This window comes from Phycodurus eques, unplaced genomic scaffold, assembly GCF_024500275.1.
Source record: "Phycodurus eques isolate BA_2022a unplaced genomic scaffold, UOR_Pequ_1.1 contig_241, whole genome shotgun sequence".
NCBI classification, from domain to species: Eukaryota; Metazoa; Chordata; class Actinopteri; order Syngnathiformes; family Syngnathidae; genus Phycodurus; species Phycodurus eques.
Window position 1 is genome coordinate 38786 of NW_026904238.1, and position 19548 is coordinate 58333.

The following is a 19548-nucleotide window of genomic DNA, read 5'->3' on the forward strand; positions in this document are numbered from 1 at the left end:
AAAGGTTTGTCGTCACTATCTCCTAAATTTTATACGTAGAAAAAGTGACCCTTTACGAAACCAAATAGCTTGATTTATAATGCTGAAACATAAAATCACGCTAAACCGGAAGTGACGCAGGAGTCGCGTCAGGCTTAAAACCTGGATAATGGTCACTTCCTACAGTTGTTCTCTTCATTCCATCCCACTCACACAAACCAGCCAACTCATCTGAAACGTGTGTCAGGTCTTGCTGTTCCTGATCCTGTCCTCATTCATTTTTGTTCCTCTCCCATCATTCAAACACACCAAGTTTTTATCTCTATTATTTCCTCCACTACCACTTCATTCTCATCATTATTCCCATCCCATAATATACTATGCGCATTAAAATCCCCACACCATACCATCCTACCTGTCATATACAGAACCAGTTCATCCAATAATTGAAGTGGAAGCTTCATACACGGATTATGATAATTTATCATTTTTATACCTTCTTTTGTAAGTATTTTTATTACGATATATTCAAATTCGGCACCTTTCCTTTTAATTCTATATTGTATATCTTGTTTTAGAAAAATCGCTCATCCACCTCCACTACTCTATCTCTTCTAATACTTTCATATCCATTAATGACAAAATCTAATGCTGGTTTAAGCCATGTTTCCTGGACACAGATAACATCAGGTTTCTTTTCAAGTTCTTTCGTGAATCCTATTGGCTAATAAACCTCTCGCGTTCCATTATATTATTAGCATGATATTTGATCAATCTGGGTCCTCTGCCCAGATGCTCCTGTTCCACCTCCATTTTTGTCCCACATCCTTGCAGGCCTCATGCATGACAGGTTTTCTTTCGATCCCAAATCCTTCTCTGCTGCCTTAACGCGAATTTCAATCCTTTCTGTTTTCTGTTTTACTGCAATTTCCACACAATTTATGACGTACGCCATACAGAGAATCAGATTTTCTGTTGGCATGACAATATTCTCAATCTGTTTTTTATTTCGGACCCTCTTCACTGATTTTATTGACCACTTTCACCTGACTGATTACGTCTTTCTGACGTTGCATCAACACCCAAATGTCACCCTGTGTCGTCCTCCACAATGACAGCATTTCTCCTCCACATTTTGGATAACTCTGTCTCCCTTGTGTCCATATCGCTGACATTTGGAACATCTGAGGAGTCGTACCGGAAAAATCATAGTTCTGCGTCTGTTGAGACGTAATCATGGGGCCGGCAAACTCCAGACATCAGCTCGAAATATAAGCTGTTTCCACCCGGGTTCGAACCGAGGACCTTTCGCGTGTAAGGCGAACGTGATAACCACTACACTATGGAAACTGCTGCTGATGTTATGACCCAAGGCGAACTGGGCCACCACATGCTAAGGGGAGCTGCCAGCCGGCGGCAAGTTTCACGTGACCTGATGGAAAAACCAAAACAAAAGTGCATTTCACTGTTTTGGACCATAAATCATGGTGGAATCAATAATCTTAAAAAAATTGTAAAAATCCTAAAACTAAAAACAGGAAACAAGGACAAAAAAAAAAACAGAGTCACGACGACCATCGACACATCCAGGAGAAACAAGTCATCAGGGGCCTCATGTACAAAAACCTCCGTGGCTTTCCTACTGAAACATGGCGTACGCTCAAATCCAGAAAACGTCTGCACTAAAACGTGGCGTACGTTCTTTTTCACGGCAAAGTTCAGATGTATCAAGAGTGAAATGAGCGTGGAAATGTTCGGTGCCTCACGCCAACTTCATGGCTGGCGTACGCACGTTTCTGCAGCTGTTGGTGATGGTGGGAAGGGCTAGAGAGACACATGGGGCTGTGCGCTCGGAGGATGTGCCCAAAACCGCAGTGGCTGTTTGAATTTCTTCGTGTGCCCTCTGGCCTGAAGGGAGCGCCTCAGACTTTTCAAAGGTGAGTGAGGAGAAGCGTGACGGAACATGAATGAATGAATCAATGATTGATTACTCCACGATTTACCATCCAAAACGTCAAATGCAGATGTTTAGACAAAGCAAACCAGCAGTTTCCATAGTGTAGTGGTTGTCACGTTTACCTCACACACAAAAGGTCCCTGGTTCGTAACCTGGTGGAAACACGGCTTGTTAGTTGTTCTTTTTTCTTTTTATTTGCCATGAAAAACTATGGGAAAGATTTGTGTCAAAATCTTTGGCACAAATATATCTGCAATTAACACGTGGTTTTTACACGAGGGATAGCTTGCACTAGCAGCCGTTTCTTCAAGCTAACGGCTAATGTTGAGTCAGTCAAGCACATAGAAACAAGAACACATAATTAAAATAAATATAATTATATATATATAATTATATATGAAACATAATTATATATTAAACATAATTAATAATAAATGTATGTTCTCTTCTCTTCTCTGGTAGGCTACGTGCGCGATGACCACCCGCGATCAAACGCCCACGAGTGATGCACAGCGACAAGTCGCTGTTGCATCCTGTGAATGCAGCACAAGTAGCAGTTTTGTCGTGTAGTGGGTATCATGTTCCCTTCATATGAGAAAGGTCCATGGGTAGAAACAAAGTTTTTTTTTCTTTTTCTTTTTAAATCTGATATCTCCAACTCAGGGGGGAGATTTGTCTCAAAATTATTTACATGTTCGTCAGATCCACAAATATGTCTGCGATTTACGTTTTCTTTTCTTTTTTATGTGTGAATTTATCATGACTTATCATTCAAAATATTCATACGCTGGCCCGGTCTGTAATTAACTCCATGTCCACTCTTGGGCATTACAACCACAACTGTTTGCATAGTGTAGTGGTTTTCACGTTAGCTTAAGCACATGAAAGGTCCCTGGTTTGAGACCGGGTGGAAACAGGTTATTTTTTGTCTCTCTCGTCAGAGCTGTTGTATGTGGTTTGCTGGTCACGTTGTAAATCTTAAGTGAGTGGAAGTTACTGTAGTTTTCGTGGTGATCATGTGCAACTCCCATGTGAAAGGACCCTTGTTTTAAGTCTGGTTGTGAACAAGGCCTTTTTGATGAGATGATCTTCTTCTTTTCTTTTGGGGTTGTCCCTTTAGGGGTCGCCACAGCGCGTCATCCTTTTCCATGTAAGCCTCCTCTTTTTTTTCTCCTTTTTTTGCCCTGTTTTGCTGTTAGGTCAAGCAGAATGGTGGAAATGAAACATTAAATATGGTTGTTGCACGGGGCTGTAGCGCTACACCCTCTGTCTCAGCTTCCACCACATGGTTCTCTGCTCTGCCTTTGTCTTCCGAATCTTCCTCCCCACCACCAGAGTCATCTTACACACCACCATCCTATGCAGTCTCGCCCCACTCTCCCTTACAATAGATAACCTCCTTCAGATTACATTGTCTGCACAAGTTGTAATCCATCCATCCATTTTCTGAGCCGCTTCTCCTCACAAGGGTCGCGGGCCTGCTGGAGCCTATCCCAGCTATAATCGGGCAGGAGGGGGGGTACACCCTGAACTGGTTGCCAGCCAATCACAGGGCACACACAAACAAACAACCATTCGCACTCACAGTCACACCGAGAGTCTCCAATTAATACATGTTTTTGGGATGTGGGAGGAAACCGGAATGCCTGGAGAAAACCCATGCAGGCACAGGGAGAACATGCAAACTCCACACAGGCGGGGTCGGGGATTGAACCCCACTCCTCAGAACTGTGTGGCCAACGCTCTCACCAGTCGTCCACCGTGCCGCCAAGACCTGAAATATCTCAATTAATCGAGACCTCAACAATCGATGACTTTACCGCTCCCTTATTAAGTTTTTTTTTTAAACATGTCGATCATCCATAAAGGTTGAAAAAAGTAGTTATTTTTTACAAAGTAAGGAAGAGAAATTACAGTTTTTTTTATTTTTTATTTAAAGAGTAAAAGTAAATTGTTGACAGTAAGATAAACATTTTTTTACAGACACCTAAAACTCTACTTAAGTACAGTAAAGAATGTGCAGTAATCCCCACTCCACCGCTGGGGTTAGGTTCAAAACACCTTACTTCCCACCATTGCAATCAGATTTTCAGACTGAAGACTGATTTCACTTGGCATGAACAAATGTTTACTCAACCAGCCTTCAAGACACAAAAATTCTCCTTCTCCTCTTTTGGTTCACAAAGTTCCTCCTCATACTCTGCTGTCCTTCTTGCACACAATTTCATACGACGATCACAACATATTATTATGTGTTATGTATTATAATATGTTAATTATAACACAACAAATAATATAGGATGTTTTTTTCTAGTTATTAACATTAGGGTTTTCCATTATGTTGGACACTGTCATGGTAAGACCTGACCACGGTGACAGTGTTGCTTGAGTTAGCGTAACGCAGACATTTAAGGTGAACGTAACAAATACAGAATTAGGTTTAATACCACATGCAAAACTGCACACGAGCTAGCCAGGAATTGAACCTAGAATCTTCAGATCCGGAATCAGACACATTATCCATTGCGCCACTAGCGCCACGAAAGCCTTGGGCCCTCTACAAGCCCTGTGGAGGATTTTCACTGTCCCACAAACTTCAAACAGCAGCACTAAAAAAAGCAATTGGAGGGCTTCATTCCTCCCGTGACCCGGATTTTAACCGGGGTTGCTGCGGCCACAACGCAGAGTAATCACGACTATACGATCACGGCTTGGGTTGGTCGGACCTGGCAGGAAAGTTGTCTGTCCAAAACGATTGGCAGCAGCAAGGCTGAAAGGAAAACCTGCAGGATGCTGAGCCAGGACGACAGTGAATTAATGTGAAGGGCATGATAGGCATTAAACTGTCGATCAAGTGAATCTTCTCAACATTTTACTGTATTGATAAGAATATTAATCAACATTCAATACAGGTTACCATTTCAACCGCCTTTATGCTCACATCTTTTGTGGTGATGAAATGCGACACTCATGTCACTCTGCACTTTATCATATTTTTTTATTTTATAAAATAAACATTGAAGCCATAATTTATTAACAATGAGAAAGAATCATGATTATGTTTGCAATTTAACATTATGCAGAATAATTTTGATCCCGTTACATAATAGACTTCAATAACTGTCCCTCGTAATGTTCTTGACAACATTTGTAAAATGTAGAAATTCAAACAAAATGGGACAAATTGTTCTGGAAGTGAAGTTTTATAAGTTGTCAGCTTCCGACACTCGATTGGTTTGTATGCGATATATCCGGGGACTATGAATTTAAACGGCGAGGCTCCCGGTGAACACAACCGAAGAACAAATTTTGTTCCTCCTGCATTGAAACAAAGCCCTGAATACGAACCAATGAGCGGTGACCGTGATTTCATCATTTTTGCTGTTTACACTGTATGTGTAATACAATTGCCTACCCAGTATGGCAGCCTTACACACGGCATCTCTACCGGTCGGGTTATTGCTGCTTCCTGTTCCATTCTCTTCCTTCTCCCCACATTCGGCGCTCTCACCACCGTGGCCCGGATTCAATTCCCAGTCAGGGAAGATTAATCCTTAAACCTGTTTGGTCATGTGTTGCTCATGACTATGATTTGCATTGACCTGGGTTTGATCCTCTCTTAATGCAGTCCGATGGGGGGAACAAGCCAGTGCAAACTGTAGGCTGGTCCCAAGCCCGGATAAATGCAGAGGGTAGCGTCACGAGGGGTGTCTGTCTTAAAACTTTGCCAAACAAATGTGAAGAAGAAGAAGAAGAATCACCTTTTATTGTCATGAACATGCATGCATGCACACGAAATTTGTTCTCTGTATTTAACCCATCACAGTGAACGCATACACATGTTAGTGGAACACACTGGAGCAGGGGGCAGCTGAAGCGCCCGGGGAGCATTTCGGGGTATCAGTGTCTTGCTCAAGGACACCATAGCCGTGAGTCCGGGGGATGTTGGCGGATGGTCCAGTCAGGGTTTTGAACCGAGGTCCCCCACGGTGTCAAATAGGCACGAGCTCACCCGCAACCAATTGTCAAATCCCCCCCCTCCATTCGACTCCTGTGTGAGACCCATGAACACATCACACGTGGACAAAATGTCAATCATCTTAGTTCAAGAACACTCACTTCATGTGAGTGTTCATCCAAAGAATTCCATACTAGATCGGTCGTGTCCCGGGTTAGCAACGTCTGAAATACAGCTACTGTGGGTCGAAGATGGTTTCAATTATATTACCATGGTGTAGATAGGAAAAGAAATGGAGTAGGGGTTATTTTAAAGGAAGAGTTAACTGAGAATGTCTTGGAGGTGAAAAGAATATCAAATCGAGTAATGAGGCTGAAACTTGAAATTGAGGGTGTTATGTGTAATGTGATTAGTGGCTATGCCCCACAGGTGGGATGTGACCTAGAGGTGCAAGAGAAATTCTGAAAGGAGCTAGACGAAGTAGTTCTGAGCATCCCAGACAGAGAGAGAGTTGTAATTGGTGCAGATTGTAATGTACATGTTGGTGAAGGTAATAGGGGTGATGAAGAAGTGATGGGTAAGTACGGCATCCAGGAGAGGAACTTGGAGGGACAGATGGTGGTTAGCTCGTGACTCAACCCCTGATGCTGCTGCTAATCACACAAAACAGTAATCATCACAGCAAGAGTTATGTTCTTAATACCAAAGACAATCCATGTAAGAAATGCCATAAATTACAACCTACACACACCCACTTTGAGGTTTACGCTTTCTTATGTCAAGTAAACCCGCTCATTTTGTTCACATATCAAATAATCACAGAGACAACAAGAATCACGATTGCTTGCAATCCATCCATCCATCCAAAGAAAAGATCTGTCAATCTTTGCACATTTTGGTTCACGTCCGTGTTGGGGCAGGGGGGCGGATTAACAATTATTGACTATACCAGAAGTCCCTGGTGGTCTAGTGGTTAGGATTCGGCGCTCTCACCGCCGTGGCCCGGGTTCGATTCCCGGTCAGGGAACATTAATCCTGAACGTATTTGGTCATGTGTTGCTCAACATTGACTGTTATTTGCATTGACCTGGTTTGATCCTCTTTCATGCAAGCCAGTGCAAACTGACAGGCTGTTCCCATCCTGGATATATGCAGAGGTTGTGTCAGGAAGGGCATCTTACAACAAGGGCTGACAACTTTGCCAAACAAAGGTGAGTGTTCATCCAAAGAATTCTGTACTGGATCAGTTGTGGCTCACAAAAACAGTTAAGCGCTAACGACTCTAAATCAGTCTGGCATGCATTCCAATCGCTGACTAATTACAAGCGACGATCCCCCCAAGCTGAGAACAATAGCACACTAGCCAACGACTTGAATACCTTCTACTGCAGATTTGAAAAGGACAGTTTCACACCACACACCCACCCGGCCGCACCCGCGACCACAACCACACCTCTGACTTCTGCGTTAACCATCCATGAACAGGATGTGAGATGCATCTTCAAACAACAGAAGATTAACAAAGCGGCAGGCCCGGACCATGTGTCCCCATCCTGCCTCAAACTCTGCGCGGACCAGCTCGCTCCAGTCTTCGCTCAGATCTTCAACAGATCTTTGGAAATGTGCGATGTTCCATCCTGTTTCAAACGCTCCACCATCATTCCAGTCCCTAAGAAACCTGCAATCTCTGGTCTGAATGACTACAGGCCTGTCGCTTTGACATCTGTGGTCATGAAGTCCTTTGAACGTCTCGTGCTGGACCACCTCAAGAGTGTCACAGGTCCCCTGCTGGACCCCCTGCAGTTTGCCTACCAAGCGAACAGGTCTGCGGATGATGCAGTCAACATGGGACTGCACTTCATCCTAGAACACCTCGACAGTGCAGGGACCTACGTGAGGATCCTGTTCGTGGACTTCAGCTCAGCGTTGAACACCATCATCCCTGAACTCCTTTCCTCCAAGCTTCTCCAGCTCAGCGTCTCACCTGCCATCTGCCAATGGATTTACAGATTTCTGACGGGCAGGACACAGCAGGTCAAGCTGGGGGAAGCCACCTCATCCACACGTAGCATCAGCACTGGGGCGCCCCAAGGTTGTGTCCTCTCTCCGCTGTTCTTCTCTCTCTACACGAACGACTGCACCTCAACGCACCTGACTGTCAAACTCCTAAAGTTTGCAGATGACACTGTCATCGGCCTCATCAAGGACGGTGACGAGTCTGCATATCGACAGGAAGAGGAGCGGCTGGAGCTGCGGTGCGGTCGACACAACCTGGAGCTGAACACGCTCAAGACTGTAGAGATGATCGTGGACTTCAGGAGGCATCCTTTGCCACAGCTGCCTTGTGTCAACCGTCGAGACCTTCCAGTTCCTGGGAATCACAGTCTCTCAGGACCTGAAGTGGGCGACCAACATCAACTCCGTCCTCAAAAAGGCCCAGCAGAGGATGTACTTCCTGCGGCTTCTGAGAAAGCACGGCCTGCCACGGGAGCTGCTGAAGCAGTTCGACACAGCGGTCATCGAATCTGTCCTGTGTTCTTCCATCACAGTCTGGTTTGGTGCTGCTACAAAAAAGGACAAACTCCGACTGCAATGGACAATGAAAACTGCTGAAAGGATTGTCGGTACCCCCCTACCCACCATTGAGGACTTGCACGCTGCCAGAACTAAGACAAGAACGTGCAGAATCATCTCGGACCCTCCACATCCTGGTCACTGGCTCTTCCGGCTCCTTCCCTCAGGTCGGCGCTACCGATCAATGCAAACTAGAACTAGCAGACATTCCAACAGCTTCTTCCCTCTTGCGATCAACTTCTTAAACACCTAATCTACAATTCCATTGCAACATGCTGCCAATTTTTTCTCTTGAGTTTGTTGTCACATTTCTGTGGGGCCAATTATTATATTACTCGTGCACTCACTGTAGTTGTCTCGCCGCGCTGCACTATTTGCATATCTGCTGTTGACCAATACTGGCCACTCATGCCAGGGTAGCATCTGCTCCATTTGCACACTGATTGAGGAGTATCTGCAACATTTGCACAATCAACATTGTCCCAGATTATCGCACGACTCGCTTGAAGTCTCGGGGCCCTTTGCACAACGGTCATTGCACCGGACTATTGCAATATTAGTCTTTCGAACTGCTCTAAGTGCTAGAGCTTTTTGCACAATTGTCACCAAAAAAAAATTGGACCGGCATTACCAGATAACTAGCAACCTTTTATTGCTCAGTGACTGTTTTTCTTAATGTCTTTATGTCTCAAAACTGTTCTCTGTCAATTGACAGAGAACACTTTGTCTAGTCTGTTGTCGTACAAGAGCGGCTCCAACTACTGGAGAACATTTCCTTGTGTGTTTTTTGGACATACTTGGCAAAATAAAGATGATTCTGATTCTGGCATTTGGGTGGGACCTCGTTGGCAGTGTCCCCCAGAATTGGACGAGTGTTGCGATACCAATGGGATTATCTTGGAGCGGCTGTGGCTCAGTAGGTAGAGCCACAGCGAGCTACACAGAGTGTAGCTCGTTCAAATCCTGGCTACGACTGTGTGCATCTCGAAGGGACCTTGGGCAAGACACTGAACCCTAATTTGCTCCCAGTGGCCCTGGCAGTACCTTGCATGGCAGCAGTTGCCCGTTGGTGTATGAATGTGTGTTTGTGAGTCAGTAAAGTGCTTTGGGCACTGTGATGGTCTAGATAAAGCGCTATATCAGTGCAGTCCATTTACCATTTATTTTTTATAATTTTTTTCAAAAAAGATAAACTTGCAGTCATGTATGCAGATATGAATTTAAAAAAAATTCATGCATCTCAAGATTGGAATTAAACTTGCTGGTTACATTCCTGGTTGCGTATATATTTACGTAATTATTTTAAATCTGAAGCATTGACGTCCCGATTATTGTCAGGCTTTTATTTTGAAGGAGGCTTTCGCCGCTCGTCGGTGGTTTATTACCGTAATGCCTCGTATGAACAAAATGAGGGGCGGCTGGCTTGACTTCTTTACGAGTGGAGGCTGGCCTCCCAGTCAACTGGAATTGGTCGAGTTTCGTCTTTATTCCACCTGCATGTTCTTTATCTCGGTTTTAGCCAGTATATTTGATACATAAACTTGGTTTGAAATGATCGCAGCAAACTATCAAATCCAACCTCCTGCGTTTGCGCATGCGCTTCCCTCATTGCCAGCAACTTCCGCTCCAGATCGACTTTCGTGCACTTTTGTTCGAGCAAATGAATTTGCGCCACTAATTAATTCTTCCCGAATGAGTTGCGAACGGATTGAAACCTCGACACAGTGCGTCCTTCACCACTTTCAAGAAGTAAAACATCATTTCAATCTTCGTGTGCGGATAAACTCGTCTTGGTGGTGCACGTCGAAGCTTCTCGGCCTAGTTAGCTTAGCTTAGCTCGCTAGCCGCTCACAAAGAGACGCGTTTGTCAGCAACGCATCGCAAATTCGAGATCGCCTGTGATGATCGTGTGCAAAATCTGTGCAAGAACGACAGCAAAGTACGAGAAGGAACTTTCTGGAACGAAAGAGAAGGACGAGCCACGACGTCAACTTGTGGACGCTGTTCGCATGCAGCCTCGTGTTGTGTTACACAGAGCAGGTTTGGACTCTTCCTACTCTCACTTGTTGAGTTCCGAACTACTTTCTGTATCCAATCGTTTCAGCTTGAGCTCACAAAAATGTTTTTGGGTAGACAGCAGAATTATTGGTTCCATTTATCACAGCAAGTCTTTCGGGTCCTGAAGGAGCAAAACAGCCCCAGACCATCACACTACCACCACCATGTTTTCCTTGATGTATGAGGTCCTTTTTCTGAAATGCGGTATTAATTTCACGCCAGATGTAATGGGACGCACACCCTCCAAAAAGTTCAACTATTGTCTCGTCAGACCACAGAGTATTTTCCCAAAAGTCTTGGAGACAATCAAGATGGCTTCTGGCAAAATTGAGACGAGTCTTCATTTTCTTTTTGCTCAGCAGTGCTTTTCGTCTGCCATGCAGGCCATTTGTGCCCAGTCTCTTACTTATGGTGGAGTCACGATGATTGACCTTAACTGAGGCAAGTGAGGCCTGCAGTTCTTTGGATGTTGTTGTGACCTCTCGGATGAGTCGTCGCCGCGCTCTTTGGGTCATTTTGGTCGGCCGGCCGCTCCTGGGAAGGTTCGCCGCTGTTCTCGCCATTTGTGGATAATGGCCATCAGTGAGAAATAAATAACACAACCGTTTTTTTCCCATGGGATTATAAAATAAGTATCTTTAATGAATTATGATTGAAGTCTATCGCTGAGACATTTCTCGCAGGTGGGCTGGCGCTATTTCAGTGTGGCACAAACGCGCGGATAAGCTAAACGGAACTACGATAGGAACAAACGTCCATCCAGTGATTCCGTTCAGTACGTTCACGCGAACGATTTGTTCGTTGGAACGAGTCATTGTTGAACGACACAACACTGAGACACTCGGGGAGTGGGAGACAAATTCAAACGTGCAGTAAGTTGAACACAAACAAGTTACGAATGTTTAAAATTAACTTCAAGTTTTAGCCATTGTCTTTTAGCTCAAAATTTGGCATTTTGTTGACGTTATAACAATAAATCGGTTGCGAATCTAATCAAATGTGCCAACTGGATGGTAAAAGGGGTTCTTGCATTAATTTTGATGTGACACGAAAACTCGCTATGGTGGGTTTTCATTCACTATTTAGGCTTACCAAAGTTGCATAAATGACTCCAGTTAGTAGTGCCTCATATTAAAAGAAGTTTATCTGTGCACTTAAACCAAGTAAAATCCTTGCAATACAGAATATGAAGTCTCGGAGGGCAAAATCTCTGTGGAAAAAATGTCACACAATTTGCCACTCAGCATGGAAACAGAAGACTCATGCTAATTGAAATCATGCAAATTGTAAAGATCTGTAAATATGAACAAAGGTGTACAATAATATTCAATCGTGTGTCACTTTTTGACAGGCCATTTCCCTTTTTTATTGCAAAGGAAACAAAAATTCAAATGACCATATTCTATTTGTGAACATACAACTTTGCCTTTAGTAACATAAATAGCTAATAAAGTCTTGATTGTGAATCAATTTGAGTGTCTTGAAGCTTTTGAAAGTCGCAATTATTGTACTTTCCGTTTTGTGCAATTACGTTCCTACCAGTTTTCTCCGAGTTCTCTGGTTTCCTCCCACATTCCAAAAATATGCGTGGTTTGTTGACTGAAGACTCTAAATTGTCCATAGGCGTGAATGCGAATGCCAATGGTTGGTTGTCTATATGTGCCCTGCGATTGGCCGGCGACCAGTTCAGGGTGTACCCGCCTGTCGCCCGAAGTCAGCTGAGATAGGTGCCAGCACACCCGTGACGCGAGTGAGGATAAGCGGTTCAGAAAATGGATGGATGGACCTTCTGACCATAAAGCTTTTCCAGATTGTTTCTTTTGTTAGATCTATTGAATTCGGTGAGGGCTAAATTAAGTTACATTGCACATTGTGAATACATCGAAAGAACACCTCAAGATTTGGCTACCGGCTCCATTGATGAATATTGCAGGACTGTAATTAATTGTCATAAATCCGAGAATCACATTCGCCACTGCCAGTGAGGTCTGCGGGTGGGAAAAAAAGAGCACCAAGCAACAACATCTGGTGCGCCATTGAGCGCAAATGGTCAGTGTCGTATCTGCAAGTGGCGACATTTTGAGTCAAGTGCTGTCGGTAAAAAAAAAAAAACAGATTGCGAGTGGCGAAGTTTGTCAAAAAACGGAATATGGTAATACAGTATTTGTGTCTCCTATCGAGGGGTCTTGATTTTCATCTTCATTTTAGTTCTGATCTAAGCTCATAAATGTACAGCCATGATTGCCTGATGTTTTTTTGGTTCATAATTAAAAGAAATGCTCAGAAGAAAAAATGCAAAGTTTAAACTGAAATTACTTTCTTATATTTTTAGTTTTCTGCCCAATGTGAATTTCAGAAATAAAAGTAGATTTTCTAAAAAGAAAAATAAGTGGATGTTCATTTTTAAGTGGAATTGCTTTTTTTTTTTTCTTGTGTATTCATAATTGATCTTTTTATCTGAATACCCGAATATTTTATTACAATTTCAGTAGGATACTCGAACACTGAACTATTTGATACCTAAAGCCCGAATATTTTCAGAGGTGTATGTGAACGTAAATAGGAATGTACTCATAAATTTTGGTGAAGATTAGACGGCATTTTTGGACATAAAGCAACGTAACTCATGTTATATGTGGCAGGAAGTGGCTATATCGTCTTGCCTCAAGGAAGCATTTCAACGGGCGATTTTTGAAAACAGCAACCCTTCCAACATGTTTCACAATCACGACACCACCACCGATACGAGATCAACAATTACCACTTGGACCTCTATCACCACCATCAGAATCAGAATCATCTTTATTTGCCAAGTATGTCCAAAACACACAAGGAATTTGTCTCCGGTCATTGGAGCCGCTCTAGTACAACAGACAGTCAATTTACAGAACACTTTGGAGACAGAAAGACATTGACAAAAAAACAATTGTGCCTCCAGCACTTAGAGCAGTTCGAATGACTAATATTGCAATAGTCCGGTGCAAGGACCGTTGTGCAAAGGGCGCCGAGACTTCAAGGAGTGTATGCGGTTTAAAGTGACGAGTCGTGCGATCATCTGGGACAATGTCGATTGTGCAAATGTTGCAGATACTCCTCAGTCAGTGTGCAAATGGAGCAGATGCTACTCTGGCATGAGTGGCCAGTATATGCAAATAGTGCAGCATGGCGAGACAACTACAGTGAGTGCACGAGTAATACATAATTGGCCCCAACAGAAATGTGACAACGAACTCAAGTCAAAAAAATTGCCAGCATGTTGTAATGGAATTGTAGGTTAGGTGTTTAAGAAGTTGATCGCAAGAGGGAAGAAGCTGTTGGAATGTCTACTAGTTCTAGTTTGCGTTGATCGGTAGCGCCTACCTGAGGGAAGGAGCCGGAAGAGCCGGTGACCGGGGTGCGGAGGGTCCGAGAGGATTTTGCACGCCCTTGTCTTAGTTCTGGCAGCGTGCAAGTCCTCAAGGGTGGGTAGGGGGGCTACCGACAATCCTTTCAGCAGTTTTGATTGTCCGTTGCAGTCGGAGTTTGTCCTTTTTTGTAGCAGCACCGAACCAGACTGTGATGGAAGAACACAGGACCGATTCGATGACCGCTGTGTAGAACTGTCTCAGCAGCTCCGGTGGCAGGCCGTGCTTTCTCAGAAGCCGCAGGAAGTACATCCTCTGCTGGGCCTTTTTGAGGACGGAGTTGATGTTGTTCGCCCACTTCAGGTCCTGAGAGATTGTAATTCCCAGGAACTTGAAGGTCTCGACGGTGTGTGACGGTTGACACACTACGGTTCCAACTGCAGCCCCAATTCCAATGAAGTTGGGACGTTGTGTTAAACATAAATAAAAACAGAATACAATGATCTGCAAATCATGTTCAAGCTATATTGAATTGAATACACGACAAAGACAAGCTATTTAGTGTTCAAACTGATAAACTTTGTGCCTCTGGATTGGCAGACTGGGGTGGTGGTCCCCCTTTTTAAGAAGGGGACCGGAGGGTGTGTTCCAACTACAGGGGGATCACACTCCTCAGCCTCCCTGGTAAGGTCTATTCAGGGGTGCTGGAGAGGAGGGTCCGTCGGGAAGTCGAATCTCAGATTCAGGAGGAGCAGTGTGGTTTTCATTCTGGCCCTGGAACAGTGGACCAGCTCTCCACCCTCGGCAGGGTCCTCGAGGGTGCATGGGAGTTCGCCCAACCAGTCTACATGTGTTTTGTGGACTTGGAGAAGGCGTTCGACCGTGTCCCTCGGGGGTGTCCTGTGGGGGGGGGCTTCGGGAGTATGGGGTACCGAACCCCCTGATACGGGCTGTTCGGTCCCTGTACGACCGGAATCAGAGTTTGGTCCGCATATCCGGCAGTAAGTCGGACGCGTTTCCGGTGAGAATTGGACTCCGCCAAGGCTGCCCTTTGTCACGATTCTGTTCATAACTTTTATGGACAGAATTTCTAGGCGCAGCCGAGGCGTAGAGGGGGTCCGGTTTGGTGGCCTCAGTATTGCATCTCTGCTTTTTGAAGATGATGTGGTTCTGTTGGCTTCATCAAGCCGTGACCTCCAACTCTCCCTGGAGCAGTTCGCAGCCGAGTGTGAAGCGGCTGGGATGAGAATCAGCAACTCCAAATCTGAGACCATGGTCCTCAGTCGGAAAAGGGTGGCTCTCCAGGTCGGGGATGAGATCCTTCCCCAAGTGGAGGAGTTCAAGTATCTTGGGGTCTTGTTCATGAGTGAGGGAAAAATGGAACGGGAGATCGGTGCAGCGTCTGCAGTGATGCGGACTTTGTATTGATCCGTTGTGGTAAAGAAGGAGCTAAGCCGAAAGGCGAAGCTCTCGATTTACCGGTCGATCTACGTTCCTACCCTCGCCTATGGTCACGAGCTGTGGGTCGTGACCGAAAGAACAAGATCCAGGATACAAGCGGATGAAATGAGTTTCCTCCGCAGGATGTCCGGGCTCTCCCTTAGAGATAGGGTGAGAAGCTCGGTCATCTGGGAGGATCTCAGAGTAGAGCCGCTGCTCCTTCACATCGAGAGGAGCCAGATTAGGTGGCTCGGGGCATCTGATTCGGATGCCTCCCGGACGCCTCCCCGGTGAGGTGTTCCGGGCACGTCCCACCGGGGACGACCCAGGACACGCTGGCGAGACTACATCCTTCGGCTGGCCTGGGAAAGCCTCGGGATCCCACCGGAAGAGCTGGATGAAGTGGCTGGGGAGAGGGAAGTCTGGGCGTCCCTGCTAAAGCTACTGCCCCTGCGACCCGACCTCGGAAAAGCGGTAGAAAATGGATGGATGGATGGATGGAAAGTGTTTAACCCACAGTGTCCACATTGTAATCTCGATGTCATTGTTTCACATCTGATTTGCACTTGCTTTTGTCATCCCTCCAACGTAGAGCGGAAAGTGTTGCGATCGTCGTGTCAAAATGTGTGCAAGGACAGCAGAGTACGAGGAGGAACTTTGGGGCCCAAAAGAGGAGAAGGAGCCACAACGTCAACTGCTGGACGCTGCGTTCAATCTGCAGCCTCGAATTGTGCTACACAGAGCAGGTGGGTTCACTTCTCTCTCACTGGTTTTATGAATTACATTCTAATTTTCATATTATTCCTGGTGTTTTCTGATGAGCACTGTCTGACGTTACAATTTTTTTTTTTTTTTAAATAATATCAAATAGCGTGTAGTGTGATGGCATCCCCTCATGATGATGTGGATTGAGGGTTGTAGGCCAAATTTCAGAAGATCTGAAAGGCTCGTGGCCATTGTTGCATGATCAAAGTGTAACAGTGTTCCACAACCTACACGACGTGTTTGGAAAATTGCCAGCAAGATTTTTGCCCTTTTTGTGTCTTGTAGTCTAGTTGAGGAAACATTTGTTCATGCCAAGTCAAATCAGTCTTCAATGGTGGGAAGTAACCAAGTACAGTAAACCCTCCTATATCGCAGTTTTATTACTGGACACATTAGTCTTTACTGTACTTAAGTACATTTTTGTTGTCTCTACTTTTTTTTTACTGTCAACAATTTACTTTCACTCTTTAAATTTGAAACCTGTGATTTCTCTTCCTTACTTTGTCACAAATAGAATGACTTTTTTCTACTTCTATGGATGGTGACGTGTAAAAAAAACAAAAAACGGTGCATCCACATTGAAGGGTCGCCCAACTTTGCTGCGTCCCGCTGTTCAACTATTTTGCGTCACCCCATTAGTCCCATTAGGCTCTCTGGTTGAAGGCGCTAACGTGGAAACAGGATCGAGGACCAAGGAGCTTATCAATATTGTAAACAAATTAGATTTGACCCATTTGTGTTTGTCTTCTTTCGTCTTGCAGACGTCAGTGAATATCTTCTTCCTGAGCGGCAGCAGTCAGTGTCCCCTCACATCAAAGAGAAAGAGGAGGAGGAAGAGGTTCAACACATCAAAGAGGAGGAGGAAGAGTTCCCTCACATGAAAGAGGAAGAGCAGGAGAAAATCATCAAGGTTCCATCCACTGGTGTCCCTTTGAAGAGTGAAGATGAAGGTCGAAGTGAGGAGAGACGAGGGGCGGAGCCACCAAACGGCAACAGCTCAAGTGACGGAGACCACTGTGGAGGATCACAAACAGACGGTGATGATGATGATGATGATGTTGATGAACAGTTGGAAGGTGATATGACATGTCACACTGCCAATAAATGCTGGAAATGTTCTAAATGTAGGAAAACATTTGCTTCTAAGAGCAATTTCAAACGACACATGAAAATACACACTGGAGAGAAGCCCTTTGCATGCTCAGTTTGTGGGCAAAGATTCTCCCGAAAGGGAAGCTTAAAAATACACGCAAGAACACACACTGGTGAGAAACCTTTTGGATGCTTAGTTTGTGGGCAAAGGTTCTCTGTGAAGAGTGGCTTAAAAATACACACAAGAACACACACTGGTGAGAAACCTTTTGGATGCTTAGTTTGTGGGCAAAGGTTCTCTTTGAAGAGTTGCTTAACAATACACACAAGAACACACGCCGGTGAGAAGCCTTTTGCCTGCTCAGTTTGTGGTCAAAGATTCACACAGAAGGGATACTTAAAAAGTCACACAAGAACGCACACTGGTGAGAAACCTTTTGCATGCTCAGTTTGTGGTCAAAGATTCTCCCAAAAGGGAACCTTAAAAAGTCACACAAGAACGCACACTGGTGAGAAACCTTTTGCCTGCTCAGTTTGTGGTCAAAGTTTCTCTGAAAAGGGAACTTTAATAACACACACAAGAACTCACACTGGTGAGAAACCTTTTGCTTGCTCAGTTTGTGGTCAAAGATTCTCCATAAAGAAAAACTTAAAAATACACACAAGAACACACACTGGTGAGAAACCTTTTGCCTGCACAGTTTGTGGTCAAACTTTCTCTCAGAAGGGAACATTAAAAGGTCACACAAGAACGCACACTGGTGAGAAACCTTTTGCATGCTCAGTTTGTGGTCAAAGATTCTCCATAAAGAAAAGCTTAAAAATACACACAAAAACACACACTGGTGAGAAACCTTTTGTATGCTCAGTTTGTGGGCAAAGGTTCTCTCGAAAGGGACATTTGACACGTCACACAAGAACACACACTGGAGAGAAGCCTTTTTCCTGCTCAGGTTGTGGTCAAAGATTCTCCATCAAGAACAACTTAAAAATACACACAAGAACACACACTGGTGAGAAACCTTTTGCCTGCACAGTTTGTGGTCAAAGGTTCTCTGTGAAGAGTTACTTAAAAATACACACACGAACCCACACTGGTGAGAAACCTTTTGTATGCTCGGTTTGTGGTCAAAGATTCTCTCGTAAGGGAACCTTAAAAGGTCACACAAGAACGCACACTGGTGAGAAACCTTTTGCATGCTCAGTTTGTGGTCAAAGATTCTCCATAAAGAAAAGCTTAAAAAAACACACAAGAACGCACACTGGTGAGAAACCTTTTGCATGCTCAGTTTGTGGGCAAAGGTTCTCTCGAAAGGGACATTTGACACGTCACGCAAGAACACACACTGGAGAGAAGCCTTTTTCCTGCTCAGGTTGTGGTCAAAGATTCTCTCGTAAGGCTCTGGTTAAGACACACAAGTGTCCTGGTGAGACAAGCAGTGATCAAGAAGAATAACTGAAATATCACACAGCCATAAGTATTCAGACCCCAACAAAGGGTCGGAATACTTATGGCTGTGTGATATTTCACTTTTTCTTTTTTCATAAATCAGCAAAAATTTCAACCATTATTATTTTTTCTGTCAATATGGGGTGCTGTGTGTACATTAATGAGGGAAAAAAATGAAGTGATTTTAGCAAATGGAAGATATACAACGTAATACCAGCTTGAACAAGGCAGTGTTTAGAAACTCTAGCAATTTCCTGAAAAGTTGTCATTTTGAAGGTGAGGGGATTCCACCTGACAGCTGCGATATACAAATATGACCAATGACTGCCACTTCATAGTATGGTACATTCCTTTTCCCACACCAGCGATGACAGTGCTTTTCAATTTTCTATTGTGTTGATGAAAAAGGGGTGTTCGAAAGGGAATTAGTTATTTACCAATTGCTCCAAAATGTATTGATATTATTGGAAATGAGTGCCAATTTCATTTTCTTGAGCATGCATGCATTTTGTCCAATGTTTTAGTGATGTCAATATCAAATAAATGAATGATTGATTGAAATAGACTGTAAAAAAAAACTGACTTTTGGTGCTAAACTGTAACGTGTATTTGTGATCCTGAATAAAGTACACTGCTTAAAACAGTGAGGGTGACTCCATTTACTTGTACATCAAATCCATTTTCCCCATTGAAAAGAATTGAAAAAGAATTGTTTCCTCAGTACCCAGTAAATATTGAATTCATGTTTGACATTTTAAGTGTTTAAAGGAAACATTCTGATACTGTCCTTGAATTTTTACGAAAGAAAAAAATGCCGACATTAACTGCCATGATCTTTGCATTGAAAAATAGCAGAACTGAAAGTTGAAAACCAACAGGTTTAAGAAGTATTTGGTAGCCTTCACGCAAAAAAATGTACATTTTGCTTCCC

General features: G+C 44.1%; 1 protein-coding gene and 2 non-coding genes across 3 annotated transcripts; 2 read left to right on the top strand and 1 right to left on the bottom strand.

Moving 5' to 3' along the window:
- Positions 1-1256: 1256 nt before the first annotated feature.
- Positions 1257-1329, bottom strand: trnav-uac (transfer RNA valine (anticodon UAC)). Its single transcript has one exon. It is a non-coding gene; the product is annotated as a tRNA-Val (tRNA).
- A 5520-nt stretch (positions 1330-6849) lies between these two features.
- trnae-cuc (transfer RNA glutamic acid (anticodon CUC)) lies at positions 6850-6921 on the top strand. The gene has a single exon. It is a non-coding gene; the product is annotated as a tRNA-Glu (tRNA).
- An 8798-nt stretch (positions 6922-15719) lies between these two features.
- On the top strand, positions 15720-19233 carry LOC133398647 (gastrula zinc finger protein XlCGF57.1-like). The gene is made up of 3 exons (XM_061670011.1): positions 15720-15784; positions 15903-16056; positions 16837-19233. The coding sequence occupies exons 2-3, from the start codon at positions 15933-15935 to the stop codon at positions 18621-18623; spliced, it is 1911 nt and encodes a 636-aa protein (XP_061525995.1). The 5' UTR covers positions 15720-15784; positions 15903-15932; the 3' UTR covers positions 18624-19233.
- Positions 19234-19548: the final 315 nt, after the last annotated feature.

Excerpts from the sequence above, each read along its gene's own strand:
- LOC133398647 (XM_061670011.1), top strand. The coding sequence starts at position 15,933 with ATGTGTGCAAGGACAGCAGAGTACGAGGAGGAACTTTGGGGCCCAAAA. Across the intron at positions 16,057-16,836 it reads AATTGTGCTACACAGAGCAG|ACGTCAGTGAATATCTTCTT; the intron begins GTGGGTTCACTT and ends TTCGTCTTGCAG.